General features: G+C 45.0%; 1 protein-coding gene across 4 annotated transcripts in view; it reads right to left on the bottom strand.

Moving 5' to 3' along the window:
* The window catches only part of TRIM67 (tripartite motif containing 67), a 779,172-nt gene that overhangs the window by 219,648 nt on the left and 536,573 nt on the right, over window positions 1-22,951 (bottom strand). For all 4 annotated transcript variants that reach the window (XR_012221447.1, XM_073551878.1, XM_073551876.1 and 1 more), the window contains exon 7: window positions 12,455-12,593. Coding sequence is in view for 3 of the 4 variants with exons in the window: in XM_073551878.1 (XP_073407979.1) it covers window positions 12,455-12,593 (139 nt within the window). In the remaining variant the exon portion in view is untranslated. The remainder of the gene's footprint in view (window positions 1-12,454; window positions 12,594-22,951) is intronic.

Genomic DNA, 22,951 nt, shown 5'->3' on the forward strand with positions numbered 1-22,951 from the left:
GTCAATACCCGGAACTGCAGCCAACATTCGGATCAGAGCACTCAGCTGTATAGAAATACATGAAGCTGAACGCTCCGATCCGAGTGCTGGCGGCAGTGCCAGGTATTGACATGCGAGAGTCGTACAGTTAGGTTATAAAAAAAATCAAACAACATCATCAAAACCAAGGAACCCACCAGAAAGGTCAGAGATAAAGTTGTGGAGAAGAGTATATCTGGGATAACTTATAAAAAAAATAGTCCAAGCTCTGAACATCTCACGGAGCACTGTTCAATTCATCAATCTAAAATGGAAACAGTGAGGCAAAATTGAAAACCTACCAAGACATGGCTGTCCATCTAAACTCACACCCCAAGCAGGAAGAACACTAATTAGACTATCAGTCGTATGCTCCACATATCTGGCCTTTAATGAAGAGTGGCAAGAAGAAAGCCATTTTTGAAAGCAATTCATAAGAAGTCCATTTTGCAGTTTGCAAAAAGTCATGTAGGGGACACAGCTACCATGTGGAAGAAGGTGCTCTGGGCAAATGGGACCAAAGTAGAGCTTTTGGGGCTAAATGCAAAACGCTATGTGTGGTGGTAAACTAACTCTGAACATCACTCGGAAAATTCCATTCCCACCGTCAAAAACGGTGCTGGCAGCATCATGCTATGGGGTTGCTTTTCTTCAGCAGGGACAGGGAAGCTGGTCAGAGTTGATGGAAAGATGGATGGAGCTAAATACAGGGCAATACTAGGGGAATACCTGTTAGAGGATGCAAAAGACATACTGCCAGAGCTACAATGGAATTGTTTACATTGAAGTATATTCATGTGTTTGCATGGCCCAGACAAAGTCCAGTTCAGTCAAAGTCTCATTGAGAAAATACTTGAAAATTGTTGATCATAGATGCTCTCCATCTAATCTCTCTGACCTATAGCTAGTTTACAAAGAAAAATAGGGAAAAATTTGACCCTCTAGATTTGTAAAACTGGTAGAGACCCCAAAATACTGGCAGCAGTATTTGCAGCAAAAGGTGATATTGAAACAAGGGGGCTGAATTCAAATGCATGTCACAATTTTCAGACTTATATTTTTAAAATAATTAGCAAACTACATACAGTATCATTTCATTTTCACTTCATGAATACTTGCTACTTTGTGTTGGTTTATCAAATAAAATACCAATAAAAAACATTTACGTTTACGAGTGTAACATTAAAAATTGTAGAAAAGTACTTTTTCAAGGCACTGTATATCTTGTCAAAGAAATGTGCTTCTTTCAAATCCTGGATTGATATTTATTTCTCAATTCATGGATAAAAAGTAAAATCTGTATTCTGGGAAAACATATTTTCGTTTTATTTAGATAAAAAATGCAGATGGTGCCTTTAAAAATCTATGGATGGAGCGCTGCAAGTTCTCCCGAAACAACAGTTACAGGTCTCCAGAAGAACTTTATGAGTACCAATTATCATCTCCTATCACAGTAATGAGAAATCTGTCTTCAATGAATACAGATTAACCTTTTAATTTAGAATTATGAGAATGAATGATTAGTCCAAAAGGAGAAAGAAGCAGATTTCTCTAATAAGATGCATTACAAATTTTCTTTTTTCATGTGTATTATTGATTTATGGAAACTAAATGAAATGATAATTACACTTTAAAGTTGAGACTCTCTTTAAGAATGATCTTTGATTCGTTCTGTAGCTGCAATCCATGCTGAGATATGGAGAAGATATAAAGATTAATAGCCAGAACGAATTTCACACCTCTTTACTGAGTAACCACCCTGCCAGGAAGGACGAGATATGTTCTTGGCAGGGAAAGGGTTAAAAGTAGCCTGCAAACCCAAACTGACAATGTAAATTAAGGACATAGCATTGTAGGGAATTTAACACCTACAAAAAAAAACAACAAAAAATACCCTTACTATTCGAAACAGCCAACTCCATTTTGCATCAACTGAAGTTTAATCATACATGGTAATTACACTGCTTAGTGCACCCTTGCTGAGGCTAAGTGGTTTAGTGCACCCTTGCTGCGGCTAAGTGGTTTAGTGCACCCTTGCTGCGGCTAAGTGGTTTAGTGCACCCTTGCTGCAGCCAAGTGGTTCATTGCACCCTTGCTGCAGCCAAGTGGTTCAGTGCACTCTTGTTGCGGCCAAGTGGTTTAGTGCACCCTTGCTGCAGCCAAGTGGTTCAGTGCACCCTTGCTGCGGCCAAGTGGATCAGTGCACCCTTGCTGCGGCCAAGTGGTTCCGTGCACACTTGCTGCAGCCAAGTGGTTCAGTGCATCCTTGCTGCAGCCAAGTGGTTCAGTGCACACTTGCTGCGGCCAAGTGGTTTAGTGCACCCTTGCTGCAGCCAAGTGGTTTAGTGCACCCTTGTTGCGGCCAAGTGGTTCAGTGCACCCTTGCTGCGGCCAAGTGGTTCAGTGCACCCTTGCTGCGGCCAAGTGGTTCAGTGCACCCTTGCTGTGGCCAAGTGGCTTAGTGCATCATTTCTGCAGCCAAGTGGTTCAGTGCACCCTTGCTGCGGCCTAGTGGTTTAGTGCACCCTTGCTGCAGCCAAGTGGTTTAGTGCATCCTTGGTGTGGCCAAGTGGTTTAGTGCATTCTTGCTGTGGCCAAGTGGTTCAGTGTACCCTTGCTGTGGCCAAGTGGTTCAGTGCACCCTTGCTGTGGCCAAGTGGTTTAGTGCACCCTTGCTCTGGTGAAATGGTTCAATGCACCCTTGCTGCGGCCACGTGGTTCAGTGCACCCTTGCTGCGGCCAAGTGGTTTAGTGCACCCTTGCTGCGGCCAAGTGGTTCCGTGCACACTTACTGCAGCCAAGTGGTTCAGTGCACCCTTGCTGCAGCCAAGTGGTTCAGTGCACACTTGCTGCGGCCAAGGGGTTTAGTGCACCCTTGCTGCAGCCAAGTGGTTTAGTGCACCCTTGTTGCGGCCAAGTGGTTCAGTGCACCCTTGCTGCGGCCAAGTGGTTCAGTGCACCCTTGCTGCGGCCAAGTGGTTCAGTGCACTCTTGCTGCGGCCAAGTGGCTTAGTGCATCCTTTCTGCAGCCAAGTGGTTCAGTGCACCCTTGCTGCGGCCTAGTGGTTTAGTGCACCCTTGCTGCGGCCAAGTGGTTTAGTGCATCCTTGTTGTGGACAAGTGGTTTAGTGCATTCTTGCTGTGGCCAAGTGGTTCAGTGCACCCTTGCTGTGGCCAAGTGGTTTAGTGCACCCTTGCTGTGGTGAAGTGGTTCAATGCACCCTTGCTGCGGCCAAGTGGTTCAGTGCACCCTTGCTGCTGCCAAGTGGTTTAGTGCACCTGTGGCGCCCCCAGGAGTATGGTCTCCACAGTGGCTTTGCCTTCCTCCAGGCAAGGGTAATGCCAGGCTTTGAGGCAATGATGGGTCTCTCTCGCAGTGAATCTATGCATGCAACACAGTTCCACTCCAGGCCAGCAGGGGGGACTCTGAACCGGAATTAAGGGGAGGAGTGCTCTCTGAGGGCCAAGAGGAAGGAGTAGTAGTGAGTCTGCGGAGGGTGAAGTGTGCAGACATGTGGAAGGAGCGCTGAGATAGAGCTGAGAGGAAGAGCTCATCTCCCGTGAGAGCGCATGAACTGGAGCCTGGTCTCCATGGTTGTACGGATACTAACGGTCCTGCAACAGACAACAGAGGAGTAGGAGGCTGTAAATGCCCTACTCCCATCTAAGACTTGAAGGCACAACAGCAGCTTGGATAGTGAGCCAGGACTCAGGAGAGAGGAGTCCCCGAGATAGGCTACAGCTGTCTGCCGTGCAAGTGAGGTTCTTGAGAACATCTGACAGGAGGAACTCCAGTGTAACTCAGTACTGGGTGTACTTCATTCGAATAAGCGCTAGTAAGGAGACTGCACAGCCCATCTGCTGAGAGAGAATCCCTGAATTGCTTCCAGGCTAGCCTGCTCCATTACCATCTGTAATCAGGACCCTGGACTGCAGTTATCAAGTAAAGGTACAGAAATTGCACCCCGCTGTGTCTTGTCTGCTTCCTACCTTTCCAGCACTGCTACATCCCTTTGCCAACCACATGTACACTGCCCTGGGACTATAGCTTCACCTGTGGGGAGCTTTAACATCTTTGCTGCACCATACCATCAATCCCAGCGGATCTGCATGCAGCGTCCGCTTAACACCTCCCTTGCAGAACACCACAGGTGGAGTCACAAACTATTCATCTAACTACATTCCACCATTCACATCTCCCCCATTACTTGGGTGCCCAGGGCCACGGTCCGGGTCACCGCTGCTGTGACACATCCCGCTGATACCGTCCCGGTACCAAGTACCCCACAGCCCTGGGAGAGCGACCCAACTTGGCGTCACGAACAGGATATCAGAGCCCGGTACCCCCCAGGTACTGTGTGCCATAGACTGTGTTTGTGTAAAAGACTGTGTAAAAATTGGCGCCAATTGCCGCCATTGCCGCGCTGTTTGGCGCGCGCGGGAAGAAGAAGGGGCAGGCCTTCATGGGCGGAGCCTGCCACAGAGTGCGAAGAAGTGAAGTGCCATGCGGGAAGAGAGGACAGCGCACAAGAAGAGGAGGAGCTGAGGCCTACAGCCCGGAGCATCGGGCCTGCGAAGCGGTCACCGGTGAGCTCACACAACCCCCGGCCATGGCTAACGTTAACTAGGGGGGGAAGAGAATGTCCGCGCCACACGGCGATGCAGCGGCGGACGCCGTTGCCAACCCCACAGCGCCGCAAGGAGGAGCGGCCACCGCAGTGGTCCCCATAATGCCGCTGTCTATGCCCTACATACCGGGAGCGGCCTGGCTACCGCAGTACTCGGGTGAGTCACATACCCTAAGTGAATTTAAAGAGAGACTGTGCAGTTTGTTCAAAGTATATCCTCTGACTGAGAGCCAGAAAGTGAATATTCTGATTGGACAGCTAACGGGTGCAGCGCAGAGAGAAGTGAAAGCCTGGCAGGACACTGATAAAGAGACTGTTGCAAAGATCCTGGCCAAGCTGAGAAGCACCTTTGACACCGGCACTGCAGCTGAAATCAAGATGAGGTTCTTTGGCTGTAAACAGAAGGCGCAGGACAGTATAAGGGACTATGCTCTCAACCTGCAGGAGGCCCTGCGAGCAGTTAAGCAAGTTGATCCTGACAGTGTGAAGGAGGAGGATAAGCTGTTAAAAGAGCAGTTCATTGAAGGACTCCTACTCAGTACCCACAGAGGACAGTTGCGTATCATAACCCTGCAAAACCCTGATCTGGACTTTGCTGATTTTAAGGACAGGGCTATTCGGGTACTGCAGGAATCAATGGACAGCCGCCGAGCGCCCCCTAGGCGCCCAGCGGTCACCTACCATCAGGAAGCAACATCTTTTCCTTCCATCCCTGTAGAGGCTGATGCACAGACTCTGGATAAAGATCCAACTGATGGACTGCATCATCAGGTCCAGGAGTTGACCAAAGGGATGGCTGCACTTACCAAAACCGTGCAGTCCCTGCAGGTGTCCTCCAAGGAAAAGATCCAGCTTGCCTCCAGTCCAGAGGATGTCCCGTGGCTCCGGAGGAGGAGAGCCCCGCCACTTCGAGGGAGGAACAACGATTGCTATGACCAGGACGGACGTCCCATCTGTCGTCGCTGCTACAAGGCCGGTCATCTTGCAAAGTTTTGTCCTTTAAACGAGCAACCCCTGGGGCAGAGGGCCAACCCCCAGGAGTAGGACCACAAGGCCCAAGGAACTGGCGAGCCAAGTATGTGGGAGGGAGACCTATCCTTCCTGTGGTGATTGACGGCATCCCCATGAACACTTTGCTGGACACTGGCTCCCAGGTGACCACTATGCCATACATTCTTTTCAAGAGGTATTGGGCTGATTCAGAACTTACCCGTGGCCCAACAGATGAACTGACAGTAGTTGCCAGTAATGGTCAGTCTTTGCCGCAGATAGGATGTAAAAAAATTACTGTTAAAGTGGGTCGGGTAGAGCTAAAATCTCAAGGTCTGATAGTTGTTGATATTGATTGACGTGAATGTAATCCCATGATGACTCTTGGTACAAATGTAATTGAAAACTGTCTGTCCGACGTTATTGTCTTGTTGCAACAGGTGGCTGAGACTGCTGGTTCCAGTGAACAACAAGTCCTGCAGAAGGAGATCAGAGCCCTGATGCAAATACAACAGGTAGAACTCTCTGGTGGAGAAATTGGCAGTGTCAGAGTGAGTGTTCCCTTCCCCATTGCAATACCCCCCAGATGTGAAATGTTGGTTTGGTGTCGGGCAGCTATAGGTCTTAGAGGGAGAGATTGCCAGGCATTGGTAGAACCAGTATACTCCGATAGCAGGCCCACTGTCCTGACAGCCAGAGGGGTGGTTGACATACGAAAGGGGAGAGTACCTGTACGCCTTTTGAATTGTGGGGAGGAGGAGGCCACGATACGTCGGTACACCACAGTTGCTAAGCTGCTCACTGTCAATAACAACTCTTTGTAGGCAGCAGAGCCCTTTGTCTCATCTGATCAGGTGGGGGACAATGGCTCTGTGAAGCAGATGGAGGAGTGGTGCCAGCAACTGCAGGTGGGAACTGACTCTACGCCCTCCTACCAGAAAAATGGGGTTTACAGAGTGACACAAGAGTATGAGCGGGTATTCAGCAAACAGCCACTAGATTTTGGGCAGGCAAAAGGGGTTCAACATCATATCCCCACTGGAGACCATCCACCCATAAAGGAGAGGTACCGACCTATACCCCCAACACAATACCAATGTGCTAAGAGTATGTTGAGGGAGATGAAGGAAGCAGGCGTTATCAGAGAGTTGTAGCCCATGGGCAGCTCCCATAGTTTTTGTAAAGAAAAAGGATGGTACCATGAGAATGTGTGTTGATTACAGGAAAATTAACAGCATTACACATAAAGACGCCTACCCACTATCTAGAATTGAGGAATCATTAGCTGCACTTAAAACTGCTAACTACTTTTCCACCTTAGATCTCACTAGTGGGTATTGGCAGGTTCCTGTGGCAGAGGCAGACAAGGAGAAAACAGAATTTACCACTCCAATGGGTCTCTGTGAGTTCAATTATATGCCATTCGGGCTCTGCATAGCCCCAGGAACATTTCAATGGCTGATGGATTGCTGCCTGGGACACATGAACTTTGAGATGGTCCTGTTGTACCTGGATGATGTCATTGTTTTCTCCAAAACCTATGAAGATCATCTGGAACACCTGGCTGAAGTGTTTGAAGCTTTGTCCAATTTTGGCCTGAAGGTGAAGCCCTCCAAGTGCCACCTCCTGAAGCCCAAGGTGCAGTACCTCGGTCATGTGGTCAGTGCAGAAGGTGTGGCACCAGATCCTGATAAGGTCACAGTCATCCGGGACTGGCCGAAGCCCAGCAACCTTCATGAAGTACGCCAATTCCTTGGACTGGTAGGCTAGTACCGAAGATTCATCAAAGGCTTTACTGAAATAGCCACCCCTGTGCAAAATCTTCTGGTGGGGCAGTACAAGAAGACCAAACAGAAAAATTCCACCTTTGAATGGACTGAAGAGTTGGAAAGGTCCTTCATTGAAGATGGCTCTCACAGGAGATGAAGTTCTGGCCTACCAAGATTATGACAAACCCTTTGTGCTGTACACTAATGCCAGCAACGTGGGACTAGGAGCAGTACTGTTGCAGGTACAGAATGGGAAAGAAAGAGTGATCTCCTATGCCAGCAGGAAGCTGCGCCCCACTGAAAGGAACCCTGACAACTACAGTTCTTTCAAGCTGGAGTTCCTTGCCATAGTCTGGGCTGTCACCGAAAGGTTCAAACATTACCTAGCCTCCGCCAAGTTCACTATCTTCACGGACAACAAATCCGTTGACGCACTTGGACACTGCAAAACTAGGTGCACTGGAACAGCGATGGATGGCTCGGCTATCTAACTATGAGTTTACCATCAAGTACCGGGCAGGGCACAAGAATGCCAATGCTCATGCGCTGTCCAGAATGCCTAACCTACCAGATGCAGGAGGAGACCCTGAGGCTCTTGAAGAAATAGAGTTACCTCCCTTCCATCGGCCACTTGCGGCCCAGCGTGCTCAAGGAGTGAGAAACAGACGGTCTGGCTTGAAGGAGGTCACCCTGAATCCAATGCCCCATCATGACTGTGCAGAAACACAAGATAGTGACCCTGCAGTCCGCCTGGTGAAGGAGCTACTGTCACAAGCTGACTCACGCCAAGAGTCGGATGCTCCTGAAGAAACCCAGCAGTTGTGGAAGGAGAGAGGCCGGCTGTTCATCTATGAAGGAAAACTGTGTCGGAGGAGTATCAATGCCCGTACTCATGAGCTGGTCTGGCAGGTGGTAGTCCCAAAGAGCGAGGCATCAATGGTCCTAGAGGCATATCACAATGGAGCGGAACACTTTGGATGGAAGAAGTTGCAAGCATTGCTCCGGGAGAGGTTCTACTGGGCTGGTATGAGGAAAGCCATTGAGAGGTGGTGCCGGGAGTGTGGACAATGTAACCTGCGCAGGGAGGATCGAAACAGCCAGAGAGCTCCTCTACAGCCAATCATCACCAAACAGCCCCTTGAGTTGGTAGCACTGGACCATGTGAAGCTGATTCCAAGCCGGTCCGGCTACATCTATGCTCTTACCATTGTGGACCACTACTCAAGATTCCTGGTAGTTGTGCCTGTCAAAGATCAGACAGCCAGGACAGCAGCCAGAGCATTCCAAAAGCACTTCTGTAGACCACATGGATATCCTGAAAGAGTGCTTACAGATCAAGGTCCAGCTTTCGAGGCAGAAGTGTTCCAGGAATTCTGTAACTTGTATGGTTGTAAGAAGATCCGGACAACACCGTACCACCCACAGACCAATGGCATGTGTGAGAAGATGAACCAGGTAGTGATTGATCTACTGAAGACTTTGCCCTTGGAGGAGAGGAATCTGTGGCCAGAGAAGTTGCCAGATCTGGTGGACCTCTACAACCATATTCCAGTGAACTCCACCAACTGTACCCCAGCCTACTTAATGAGAGCAAGACCTGGTAAACTGCCTATTGATTTGGACATGGGAGTCCTTACGCCCGAAGTAACGTCACCAGATGCTGACTGGGATTCAGAAAGACAACAACAGTACAGAAGAGTTCAAGAATGCGTGGAAAAGAGTCTAGCCCAGGCAAGACAAAAGCAGGAAAAGCTTTATAATCAGAATGCACCTGCCGTTCCTTTGTCGCCGGGAGAACAAGCCTTAAAAAGGAAGAGAAGATTGCACAAATTGGATGATCAATGGGAAGCTGAACCTTATACCATCCTGCCCTCAAGCTTTGATAATACCAAGGTATGCCTTATTAGCAAAGACCTCAGCAGCAATATCGAGAGATCACCTGAAATTATGTCCTGACCTGCTGAAGGAAAGAGTGGAAGAACCAGATAACATCCAACCCATAGAGGAAGAAGAGAAGGTCAGCACAATACTTGGGGAATTCCCTGCGAATTGGACTAAAGTAAATGATGCTCTAGTGGTGCCGGTGTTGACATTTCCCCAATTGGTAGCACAGGAAGACGTGACTCAAGGAAATCCTGAGGATCAGGAAAATCAGGTAGCAGATGCCACACCAGCAGTGGAGCCAGAGAACCCTCGCCTTGCCAGTGGTGAACCTGTTATGCCCCTGGTGAGTCTAAGAGTTTGCAGACAATCTAGGATCCCTGTGCCATGCAGAACCCCCAGTAGTGTAGCCAATATATTACCCACTACACCAGTATTACGCAGGTCTACCTGCATTACACAAGGGATACCACCCATCAGATATCGTATATAGGTAAATGTAAATGTTGAAATTGTATATGTATATATGTAACTGTTTTCCAAGTTTTGTGCCTACAGGTAACCTGTAAGAGTTTCCTTTAGATCTGCCAGTTTTGTTTTTATGGACATTATACCACAGGACTTGTGTGGTCAAAAACTTTCCTGTATATAGTTCACCATTTGCCCAGGAATGGACCATGGACATTGATGCTTGGACTTATCATCATAGGACCATTTTTGAAGCTCTTGGTTTTTGTAACTTTTTCATTTTTAACTCTTGTACAATTATTATTGTCTAACTGTTTATATGTGTCATGTTTTTGTTCAGCCCAGGAGTGCTGACTTGCACTAGGGGGAATGTGGTGCCCCCAGGAGTATGGTCGCCACAGTGGCTTTGCCTTCCTCCAGGGGAGGGTAATGCCAGGCTTGGAGGCAATGATGGGTCTCTCTCGCAGTCAATCTATGCATGCAACACAGTTCCACTCCAGGCCAGCAGGGGGGACTCTGAACCGGAATTAAGGGGAGGAGTGCTCTCTGAGGGCCAAGAGGAAGGAGTAGTAGTGAGTCTGCGGAGGGTGAAGTGTGCAGACATGTGGAAGGAGCGCTGAGATAGAGCTGAGAGGAAGAGCTCATCTCCCGTGAGAGCGCATGAACTGGAGCCTGGTCTCCATGGTTGTACGGATACTAACGGTCCTGCAACAGACAACAGAGGAGTAGGAGGCTGTAAATGCCGTAGTCCCACCTAAGACTTGAGGGCACAACAGCAGCTTGGATAGTGAGCCGGGACTCAGGAGAGGAGTCCCCGAGATAGGTTTTAGCTGTCTGCCGTGCAAGTGAGGTTCTTGAGAACATCTGACAGGAGGAACTCCAGTGTAACTCAGTACTGGGAGTACTTCATTCGAATAAGCGCTAGTAAGGAGACTGCACAGCCCATCTGCTGAGAGATAATCCCTGAATTGCTTCCAGGCTAGCCTGCTCCAATACCATCTGTAATCAGGACCCTGGACTGCAGTTATCAAGTAAAGGTACAGAAATTGCACCCCGCTGTGTCTTGTCTGCTTCCTACCTTTCCGGCACTGCTACATCCCTTTGCCAACCACATCTACACTGCCCTGGTACTATAGCTTCACCTGTGGGGAGCTTTTACATCTTTGCTGCACCATACCATCAATCCCAGCTGATCTGCATGCAGCATCGGCTTAACACCTCCCTTGCCGAACACCACAGGTGGCGTCATGAACTATTCATCTAACTACATTCCACCATTCAATCTCCCCCATTACTTGAGCGCCCAAGGCCACGGTCCGGGTCACCGCTGCTGTGACACATCCCGCTGATACCGGCCCGGTACCGAGTACCCCACAGCCCTGGGAGGGCGACCCACACCCTTGCTGCGGCCAAGTGGTTTAGTGCACCCTTGCTGCGGCCAAGTGGTTTAGTGCACCCTTGCTGTGGCCAAGTGGTTCAGTGCACCCTTGCTGTGGCCAAGTGGTTTAGTGCACTCTTGCTGTGGCCAAGTCGTTCAGTGCACCCTTGCTGCGGCCAAGTGATTCAGTGCACCCTTGCTGTGGCTAAGTGGTTTAGTGCACCCTTATTACGGCCAAGTGGTTCAGTGCACCCTTGCTGCGGCTAAGTGATTCAGTGCACCATTGCTGTGGCTAAGTGGTTTAGTGCACCCTTATTATGGCCAAGTGGTTCAGTGCACCCTTACTGCGGACAAGTGGATCAGTGCACCCTCGCTGCAGCCAAGTGGTTTAGCGCACCATTATTGTGGCCAAGTGATTCAGTTCACCCTTGCTGTGGTTAAGTGGTTTAGTGCACTCTTGCTGCAGCCAAGTGGTTCAATGCACCCTTGCTGCGGCCAAGTGGTTGAGTGCACCCTTGCTGTGGCCAAATGATTCAGTGCACCCTTGCTGTGGCTAAGTGGTTTAGTGCACCCTTGCTGCGGCCAAGTGGTTCAGTGCACCGTTGCTGCGGCCAAGTGGTTTAGTGCACCCTTGCTGTTGGCCATGTGGTTCACTACACCCTTGCTGTGGCCAAGTGGTTTAGTGCACCCTTGCTGCAGTCAAGTGGTTCAGTGCACCATTTCATCCATTTGCTTGTCCCCTCTTCCTTCACTGGTCATTGACAATTCTGACTTGCCTGGAGAGAACGCTGTCTGTATTGAAAGCTTAGGCAAGCTTGTGCTGTCAATCACCAGTGAAAGAGTCTTGTAAAACCAGTGGGCGCAACAGTGTACTGAGTCTTTTGGAAACACAAAAAAGGCACCAGGCAGCCTAATTAGCATATCTAATTAAACTTCTGCAGAACAGAATCAGGACTGGAGTAAGATTTCTGGCATAAGATATGGCACAGCTGGTCATGAATTAGACAAGCTGTAGATGCATGGCCAATTCCACCCACCCGTCCCACCTCAGCTCTGCACATTTTGGCAGAGTTATGTAAAACTAGCTTGAAAACACCAAAACTTGTAATATTTTTGGGCAACCTGGCAAAAACACGTTGATGAATTGGATCTTATAGATGTGATTTTTTATGAGGGCATTGACCCTACAATGCTCAGTTGTTGTTCTCAGTTTATACTGTTAGTTTGGGCAGACAGACTTCCTTTAAATCCATCTTATATAGATATTCACATATAACTTCAAGAGTAAAAATTCAAATGTGAAAATCATATTCTGTACAAACCATCAGATGTCTGGAGAACTACAGTTTTGCTATAAGGCCCAAGGCCTGTTGAATTAAATGCTTTGACTCTTGCGTTGTAGGTGCTGTTGAAATGGAGACCATCAATAGTGCATAAAGTTTCTTTTCCCACGTAAACTTCCTAAAAATGACAGGAAAACAAATCATTATGACATATAAAGGTGAGGTTAAAACTACATTGAAAGCATCATAAATTAATGAATGGATGAATCAATTTATATGATATATATTCGCTTTCAAGGAAGTGAAAAATTTAGGCCCTGATTTAGGCTAGGTTCACATTGCATTTAAGCAGCCCGTTCAACGCATAGCGTTGATGAGCTGCGTTAATGGTATAGCATAACACGATGGCTTTATGCTATACCCGCTAGCGCAGATGATTCATCTGTGCTAGCGGTGACGGAGCCTCAGACGCTGCAGCCCACGTCCAAGGCTCCGTCACTGAATGACCGCACATTGCGATAATGGGGGTCAAGCGCTCTGTCAGTGCACGTTGTAAGACGAATACCTGGCATGCAAAGACCCGTGCCATCCCCGCAAGTGATGTTACTTGTGGGGACGATGTTGGAAACACCACTGACAGAGCACACTGTTTTTAGCTCATTGCTACTGATCTGAACCGTCAGGAGACCACACTGTTTTTGTGCACATTGCACAGTGCACAGTGGGGATCCTAGTTAATGATAAACTTACCTGGAGTAGCCAATGCCAGGCAACGGCTGCCAAGGCAAACAGGATCATAGGGTGCATTAAAATAGGTTTGGTACACATGATGAGAGCATTATACTGCCTCTGTACAAATCCCTGGTTAGAATGCACATGCATTCCTGTGTACAGTTTTTGGCACTGGTGATCAGGAAGGATATAATGGAACTAGAGCAAGTACAAAGGAGGTGATAGGGGAATTCAGGGACCCTCAGGGCTTCTCATTGATGTATAACAAAATTCTAACATTTCATATTAGCTTGTGTCATTCTAACCTTTGTAATTCTTGTTGCTGACATTACAAGACTGCGCCCAGGGCAGTGTTGACTTAATATAAGTAATGTATGTGTGGGGATTCCAGGCTTATACAGATAACGGGTTGTAAACCTTATTGAGATAGGACTAATTATATGGATATTTGGACCTTACATAATTAAACACCTGTTACCTTTAATGGAAAATCATCTGATGGATAATAAATGATCTTATTTGTAATAGACAGCTGACATATGTATTTTAGGATATTTCACTGTAATAAACAATTCCGCTTACTTTGAATAACAAGTCTTGACATGCGCATAGCATAGAGATGAAATAATATGTACGCCTATTCTGAATTGTATATAACAGCCGACTCTGGAATAAACTTTATGGCATTTTGATTCAGATACTCTTGTCTGTGTCTATTGTCCATCACCTTGCTCGAGCATCTACAACATTTGGCAACCATCCAAGATACTTGATGGTCTGACTTGAAGACCACCCTAATCACCCTAACATTTGGCATCCCTGGGTGGCTTGGTCAAAACGGAAGACTCCCAATATCTGTAACCCGGCAATCGCAGACTGACCAGAGGACAAACAGACAAAATTCCAGGAAGATAAGAACCATTGTTTATTACAAACTCTCTCTGTGTCTCCACCTGTCTCACAATCTGCAGTCCAGGCTCCAGATATGATATAGTCAAGTCTCTCTCCACGACCAGCCCATATTGTTTAGCAAAGAACTGTAGAATATCCTAGTGATATGTGAACAGTATATTGGACTGGAAAATCTCTTTGCTGCTATATCTGTTATATGTTTGCTATATGTGTAATAAGTCTGTCTTTCATGGTGTACGTCTGTCTTCTGTCTTGTCTGATACGCACAAGCTGCTCTCATATGGTGCTAGAGATCCTGAGATAGTCTGGATCACACTAGTCTATTTTTGGTTTACTTTGTTCTCTGGTTGAGGTATGAAATTCCTAATTTGAGGGATGTGCCATGTGCCACTTCTCACTGAGAGGCCATGAGAATTAAATGAAAGTGACCCTGGAGTAGTCACGTTGGCCTAATCACTAATCATTGTTCCTTAGGCCCGCACACCTATAAACTGTGAAAAGAGTTTAGGTTACGCATGTTGTGGACAATAAGAGGAACCATTGTTTTTTGGGGGTCTGCACATCTAATAACTGTGAAAACAGTTTAGGTTTCGCAAGTTGTGGACAATTTGGGCGCTATAGACAGCCAATTTTGAGGGCCCCGGAGGAGTGTGCAAAAGCAGCGCTGCACGATAAGAAGCACATTAGGACATCAACAAAAGAGACAAAGAGAGAGAGGATAGGCAGAAATGAGGAATATAGACCAATAAGGAGCACCAGGAGGGGGAGATTGCAGTACATATGACATAGTTTGAAGATACTTTGTCTAGACGGTTAAGGCAGGGCATATATTTGCTGAAATTTTTTTATTGAATAATCGTGTGTGAAAGAAGGTGACTGATATATGAGACTCCTTGGCTTAACTGAATGACCGTATATGAGTAATAAGGATTTAAAGGGGATTCTGGGTCCGGTTCTGGTCTGGAGGGAGTCGCGGTCAGGTCCGGCGCCTCCCATCTTGCAGCGATGATGTCCTCTTCATTCCTGCCCGACACCTGTGCACGGCAGTAAACTGCTCTGCCCTCAAGAGAGCAGAGCAGTGCACCTGCGCTGGAGCCGCGACGGACAGGAATGAAGAGGACGTCATCGCTGGAAGATGGGAGATGCCGGACCGGACCGCGACTCCCTCCGGACCCAGAACTCCCCTGAGTGAGTATAATCTAACTCTTTTTTCTTATCTTTCTGGGTATATCGGGGGCTTATCTACAGCATTACAGAATGTAGTAGATAAGCCCCTGATGTCAGTGGCCGCAACTGATAGTCAAAAAAATTGATGACAGATTCCCTTTAAATATAAAAATTCTGAATGTATAAGGGAGTCCAATTAGGTGTGATCCTGGTCAATTGGCACCAAAGATAAAACAAAGGTACACTAAAAGAAGTGAAGCACATGGTCACACTTGTAAGAATGAAGCTGCAAGTTGAGTAACTGTACTTTGCAGATTTTGTGTGGGGTTGCGTATGTTTCAGAAAAAGAACAGACGAGAATCGTGTCCTTTATGGTAGATGGTTACTAACCAAAGTATTTAGAAAGACCACATGGCCTAAAATAAGATTTGTTAAACGAAGGAATACTCGGTGGGCACTCTGGTATGTGAATATCCATGTACTTATAAGTAATTCTCCTTTAAACCATACCCCAGCAGACTTGAAAGACAATCCTCTGTATTTATGTCAAAGTCCGGACGGACAGGTCAATCATACTAAGCGTATATGTGTTAAAAACAGAGCTCCTAATTAGATAAAAAGTACAGTTGTGGCCAGAAAAGTATTGACACCCCTGCAGTTTTGTCAGATAATACTCAGTTTCTTCCTGAAAATGATTGCAAACACAATTCTTTCATTTAATTTGTCTTAAATGAAAAAACACAAAAAGAAGTGTCCTAAAGCCAAATTGGATATAATTCCACACCAAACATAAAAAAAGAGGGTGGACAAAAGTATTGGTACTGTTTGAAAAATCATGTGATGCTTCTCTAATTTGTGTAATTAACAGCACCTGTAACTTACCTGTGGCACCTAACAGGTGTTGGCAATAACTAAATCATACTTGCAGCCAGTTGATATGGATTAAAGTTGACTCAACCTCTGTCTTGTGTCCTTGTGTGTACCACATCGAGCATGGAGAAAAGAAAGAAGACCAAAGAACTGTCTGAGGACTTGAGAAACCAAATTGTGAGGAAACATGAGCAATCTCAAGGCTACAAGTCCATCTCCAAAGACCTGAATGTTCCTGTGTCTACCGTGCGCAGTGTCATCAAGAAGTTTAAAGCCCATGGCACTGTGGCTAACCTCCCTAGATGTGGACGGAAAAGAAAAATTGACAATAGATTTCAACGCAAGATTGCGCGGATGTTGGATAAAGAACCTCGACTAACATCCAAACAAGTTCAAGCTGCCCTGCAGTCTGAGGGTACAACAGTGTCAACCCGTACTATCCGTTGGCGTCTAAATGAAAAGGGACTCTATGGTAGGAGACCCAGGAAGACCCCACTTCTTACCCCGAGACATAAAAAAGCCAGGCTGGAGTTTGCCAAAACTTACCTGAAAAAGCCTAAAACGTTTTGGAAGAATGTTCTCTGGTCAGATGAGACAAAAGTAGAGCTTTTTGGGCAAAGGCATCAACATAGAGTTTACAGGAGAAAAAAAGAGGCATTCAAAGAAAAAAACACGGTCCCTACAGTCAAACATGGCGGAGGTTCCCTGATGTTTTGGGGTTGCTTTGCTGCCTCTTGCACTGGACTGCTTGACCGTGTGCATGGCATTATGAAGTCTGAAGACTACCAACAAATTTTGCAGCATAATGTATGGCCAAGTGTGAGAAAGCTGGGTCTCCCTCAGAGGTCATGGGTCTTCCAGCAGGACAATGACCCAAAACACACTTCAAAAAGCACTAGAAAATGGTTTGAGAGAAAGCACTGGAGACTTCTAAGGTGGCCAGCAATGAGTTCAGACCTGAATCCCATAGAACACCTGTGGAGAGATCTAAAAATGGCAGTTTGGAGAAGGCACTCTTCTAATATCAGGGACCTGGAGCAGTTTGCCAAAGAAGAATGGTCTAAAATTCCAGCAGAGCATTGTAAGAAACTCATTGATGGTTACCGGAAGCGGTTGGTCGCAGTTATTTTGGCTAAAGGTTGTGCAACCAAGTATTAGGCTGAGGGTACCAATATTTTTGTCTGGCACATTTTTGGAGTTTTGTGTGAAATGATCAATGTTTTGCTTTTTGCTTCATTCTCTTTTGTGTTTTTTCTTTTAAGACAAATTAAATGAAGATAATAATACCAAAGAATTTGTGATTGCAATCATTTTCAGGAAGAAGCTGAGTATTATCTGACAAAATTGCAGGGGTGTCAATACTTTTCGCCACAACTGTAAGGCCATCTCCAAACATCTTGGTATCCCAGTTAATTTTAAAATGTGAGGAATTTCGGGTTATAGAGTGTCCATCTCGCTCAGCCGTGACCATGTTACCTCTTCCCTCAGTAACATTATATTTTGCCAGACCATATACAGCTGAGATTTTGTTGGTTGATCTTTGACGCACAGCGACATCACATCTTTTGATGGCACTTGGCTGTGCCTTTCGCCTTCTGTCTGCATAATGTTTCATGGCTTGCTTGTTAGAGAAGTCTGTTGATCGCACTGAAGAGTCACTGGGTAGGGGATGGCTGGTCACATCAGTGATCCATATACGAAGAGTTCTGCTGAACATTAGATGAGATGGAGCAGCGTTAGTGGTGGAATGTGGTGTACTGTGGTAATTGCGCAAGAATTTGCATAGTGACTGTTTCAGTGGGGGTGTGCTCCAGACTAGCTGCCTTGATTCATTTCTCCATAGTGCGCATGAAACGTTCTACAATTCCATTGGCTTGCGGCCAACAAGGTGTGATTTTCCTGTGGCTGAACCCTAAGTATTCAGAAAACTGTGTAAATATATGTCCATTGAATGGAGGCCCATTGTCTGTTTTAACCACTCTTGGAATGCCATATGCAGAGAATATGTTGTCCAGTTCTGGTATGAGACTATTAGCAGACGTTGAAGAGATGAACGAACTAACAGGGTATCTAGAATATTCATCAATTGTTACTAGAATGTATTGGCCATTTGGTATTGGTCCAAATATGTCGACGGCCACTTCCTCCCAGACAGCAGTGGGTAACGGAGACATTTGTAGTGGCTCTTACCTTGATGATGGCGTAATTAATTGACAAGTTGAGCAGTGTCTAATCCTCTCTTCCACCAATTGATCCATATTTGGGAACCACACTTTTTCTCTGAGTAACTTGTTTGTACCAACAATTCCTAGAAGACCTTCGTGTGCTATCTTTATGACTAAGTTGCGCAAGGCCTTAGGTACAACCAGTTTGGTACCTCGAAGGATGAGGTGCTCTTCAGTGACTGACAATTCCTCACGAACATTTGAAAATAGTTTTAATTCCTTCAGATCAATCTCAGAATCAGGAAATTTTTCCTTTTGAATTTCATGCCACCTTCGATTTTGGATGATTTGTATTAAGGCACAGAGTGCCTTGTCACTTGTTATTGTATTCACAAACTGATCAACAGAAAGTGCTTTTGGCACTGCATGAGCTGCAACAAATCGTATGTATTTTTCCATGGAGGAATGCCCAGGTTTATCATCATTCACAGGATGTCTTGAGAGATAATCAGCTGGATTGCTATACTTTCCAGGTTTGTGAACAATGTTATAATTGTAGTCCTGTACACGTAGACCCCATCGTTCGATCCGTGCAGGCATTTTAACTCGGGGATTTCAAAAAATTGTAAGGAGAGCTTGATGATCTATGCCAATGGTGAAGGGAGCTCCATAGAGAAATAAGTGAAAGTGTTCACATCCCCAAACAACTGCCAAGCTTTCTTTTTCAGGTTGTGAATATTTTCTTTCAGTGTTTTTTAGGCTTTTGCTTACATAAGAAATGATGTGGGGACTTTGATTGTCATCCTTGTATTGCGCTAAAATAGCACCCAGTCCCACAGGACTGGCATCCACAATCAGTTCAGTTCGAAGAGCTGGATCAAAATAGGCCATGGTGGTTGTTGATCAGAGTTCATTTTTAATTGTGTCAAAAGAGGCATTGAAAGACACAACTTTGTTTTGTAAGTTCTCTTAATGGAGTGCTGATTGTTGAAAAATTTGGAATGTATCTAGCACAGTAGCTGGCCATCCCAAGAAAAGAGTGCACTTCACTGGCATTCTGTGGAATTGCGGCTGCTCTGATGGATTCCACTTTCTTGGGATCAGGTCGTACTCCTTCCGCCGAGTAGATGTGACCACAGAACTCCAATGAACTTTTATCAAATTAACACTTCTCTTTGTTCAAAGTAAGTCCAGCAGAGAGCAGGCATTCGAAGATAGCATACAGAGCACGATTGTGTTCAGCTTGAGTTTTCCCAAAAACCAGTATGCCTTCACTATAATTAAAGGCATTCGGAATGTGTTGAATGATGCTCCTTATCGTGTCTTGAAAAATTTCCGCTGCTGGGCAGACCCAAAAGTAAATCTTTTATATCTTTGGAGACCCACATGGGTGGAAAATGTTGTTAAGTATCTGGATTCAGGACTCAATTCTAATTGATGATAGCCCTTATTGAGGTCAAGTTTTGAAAAAACGGTTGCTCCATTTAATAAGTGAATGAGGTCATCAATTGTAGGTGAGATATGTCTTTCTCTCTGAATAGCGGTGTTGGGCAGGCGCATGTCAACACACAGTCTCACCTGCTCTGGAGTCTTTGGTTTTGGAACTACCACAAGTGGAGAGACCCACGGAGTGGGACCAGTAACAGTTTCAATAACGTCCTCATTCATGAGCAATTGGAGTTCCTTTTCTACCTTCTTTCTCAGGTGAAATGGAATACACCTGTGAGCCTGGGCTACTGGACGAACACTGTCATCTCCATGAAGATGCACATGAGAGTTCTTTAGTTTTCCCAATCCTCTAAATAAGGAGGGAAAGCTGTTCACCATGGCTTTTACATCCAGATCCGCTGGGTCAGTTATAGTATGAATAATCTGGATGAGTCCTAGCTTCAGGGCAGTGTGATAGTTGAGAAAACAGCCTCCCAATTCTTGTAATGTGTGAAAAGTGGTTTTCTGCCTATTTTCTTTATAGCTAAGTTCAGCATCAAATTGTCCCAGTGTAATTAGAGGTGTTTTAGATCCATATGGAAAGATTTTAGTATGCACTTGCTGTAAGACTAGCTTTGTTTTCAATTGTTCATATGCATTGCTGTCTATGATATCCACTGAAGCTCCCGTATCTATTGTAAAGGTGATATCCGTGTCGCAGATGGTGAGCGTGATACAGGGAGACTGCACTGAGCCAGTGACAGAGGTAGTGAACACATAGTTCTCAGCCACAGATATTTCTTCTGTATCCTGATTTACCATTTTTATATTCGTGGGCTTTGCCATAGATAGAGGAGACTTGTTGTGCACTGACTTGCAGACAGCTGCAAAGTGGTTCCCTTTTCCACATTTACTGCATGTTTGTCCTATAGAAATATAGTATTTTTATTAAATTAATCATTAAAAATTTCTATATGAAAATTACATCATGTAAACAAATTGTAGAAGGACATAGACAGACATAATTCTGAGGCTACAGCATAATATGTATATGGCTGCGGTTTTTCTGACGGCACAGCGGACTCATTGTGGTATGACCCCTTTTACTTTTTTATTCTTTTTTTATTTATTTCCTGGCTTTAATATATGGACAGTTTTTTAAGATGTACACTCTGGTTTGCTACACTAGTTGTGCAAGATAAAATATATTTGAGAGTACACCTGGTGTTATAGTCATAGATATATATATATATATATATCATAGGAAATAAGAATTAAATTAATAAATATACAGTCATATGTTAAAGTTTGGGCACCCCTATTAATGTTAACCTTTTTTCTTTATAACAATTTTGTTTTTTGCAACAGCTATTTCAGTTTCATATATCTAATAACTGATGGACTCAGTTATATCTCTGGATTCAAATGAGGATTATTGAACTAACAGAAAATGTGCACTCTGCATTTAAACAAAATTTGACCGGTGCAAAAGTATGGGCACCTCAACATAAAAGTGACATTAATATTTCGTAGACATGACATTAATTAAGAAGTGACATTAATATTTCCTTTTGCAAAAATAACAGCCTCTAGTCGCTTCGTGTAGCTATTAATGAGTTCCTGGATCCTGGATGAAGGTATTTGTGACCATTCCTGTTTACAAAACAATTCCAGTTCAGTTAAGTTTGATGGTCGCCGAGCATGAACAGCCCGCTTCAAATCATCCCACAGATGTTCAATGATATTCAGGTCTGGGGACTGGGATGGCCATTCTAGAACATTGTAATTGTTCCTCTGCATGAATGCCTGAGTAGATTTGGAGCGGTGTTTTGGATCATTGTCTTGCTGAAATATCCATCCCCTGCGTAACTTCAACTTCGTCACTGATTCTTGCACATTATTGTCAAGAATCTGCTGATACTGAGTTGAATCCATGCGACCATCAACTTTAACAAGATTCCCGGTGCTGGCATTGGCCACACAGCCCCAAAGCATGATGGAACCTCCACCAAATTTTACTGTGGGTAGCAAATGTTTTTCTTGGAATGCTGTGTTTTTTAGCCTCCATGCATAACGCCTTTTTGTATGACCAAACAACTCAATCTTTGTTTCATCAGTCCACAGGACCTTCTTCCAAAATGTAACTGGCTTGTCCAAATGTGCTTTTGCATACCTCAGGCGACTCTGTTTGTGGCGTGCTTGCAGAAACGGCTTCTTTCGCATCACTCTCCCATACAGCTTCTCCTTGTGCAAAGTGCGCTGTATTGCTGACCGATGCACAGTGACACCATCTGCAGCAAGATGATGCTGGAGGTCTTTGGAGGTGGTCTGTGGATTGTCCTTGACTGTTCTCACCATTTTTCTTCTCTGCCTTTCTGATATTTTTCTTGGCCTGCCACTTCTGGGCTTAACAAGAACTGTACCTGTGGTCTTCCATTTCCTTACTATGTTCCTCACAGTGGAAACTGACAGGTTAAATCTCTGAGACAACTTTTTGTATCCTTCCCCTGAAAAGCTATGTTGAATAATCATTGTTTTCAGATCATTTGAGAGATGTTTTGAGGAGCCCATGATGCCACTCTTCATAGGAGAATCAAATAGGAGAACTACTTGCAAGTGGCCACCTTAAATACCTTTTCTCACGATTTGATACACCTGGCTATGAAGTTCAAAGCTCAATGAGGTTACAAAACCAATTTAGTGCTTCAGGAAGTCAGTAAAAAGTAGTTAGGAGTGTTCAAATCAAGAAAATGATAAGGGTGCCCATACTTTTGCACTTGTCAAATTTTGTTTAAATGCAGATTGCACATTTTCTGTTAGTACAATAAACCTCATTTGAATCCAGAACTATAGCTGAGTCCATCAGTTATTAGATATATGAAACTGAAATAGCTGTTGCAAAAACCAAAATTGTTATAAAGAAAAAAGGTTAACATTATTAGGGGTGCTCAAACTTTAACATATGACTGTAAGTGATGGTTTGTATAGAAAAATGGAGAGGTCCTTCTACCAAGTCCATATACGCTACATATTATGCTGTAGCCTCAGAATTATGTCTGTCTATGTCCTTCTACAATTTGTTTACATGATGTAATTTTCATATAGAAATTTTTAATGATTAATTTAATAAAAATACTATATTTTTATTGAACTGAGGTTTTAGTACTCCTTTTTTCTTTGGTGATTTCAATTATTGTTTTAGGAGTTTACCTGCTATTTATTTTGCCATTATTGTGGCATTGGTATTTTCAATTCGTGGTTT

This window comes from Dendrobates tinctorius, unplaced genomic scaffold (genome assembly GCF_039654945.1).
Source record: "Dendrobates tinctorius isolate UK_male_01 unplaced genomic scaffold, ASM3965494v1 ptg000181l, whole genome shotgun sequence".
In the NCBI taxonomy this organism is placed as follows: Eukaryota; Metazoa; Chordata; class Amphibia; order Anura; family Dendrobatidae; genus Dendrobates; species Dendrobates tinctorius.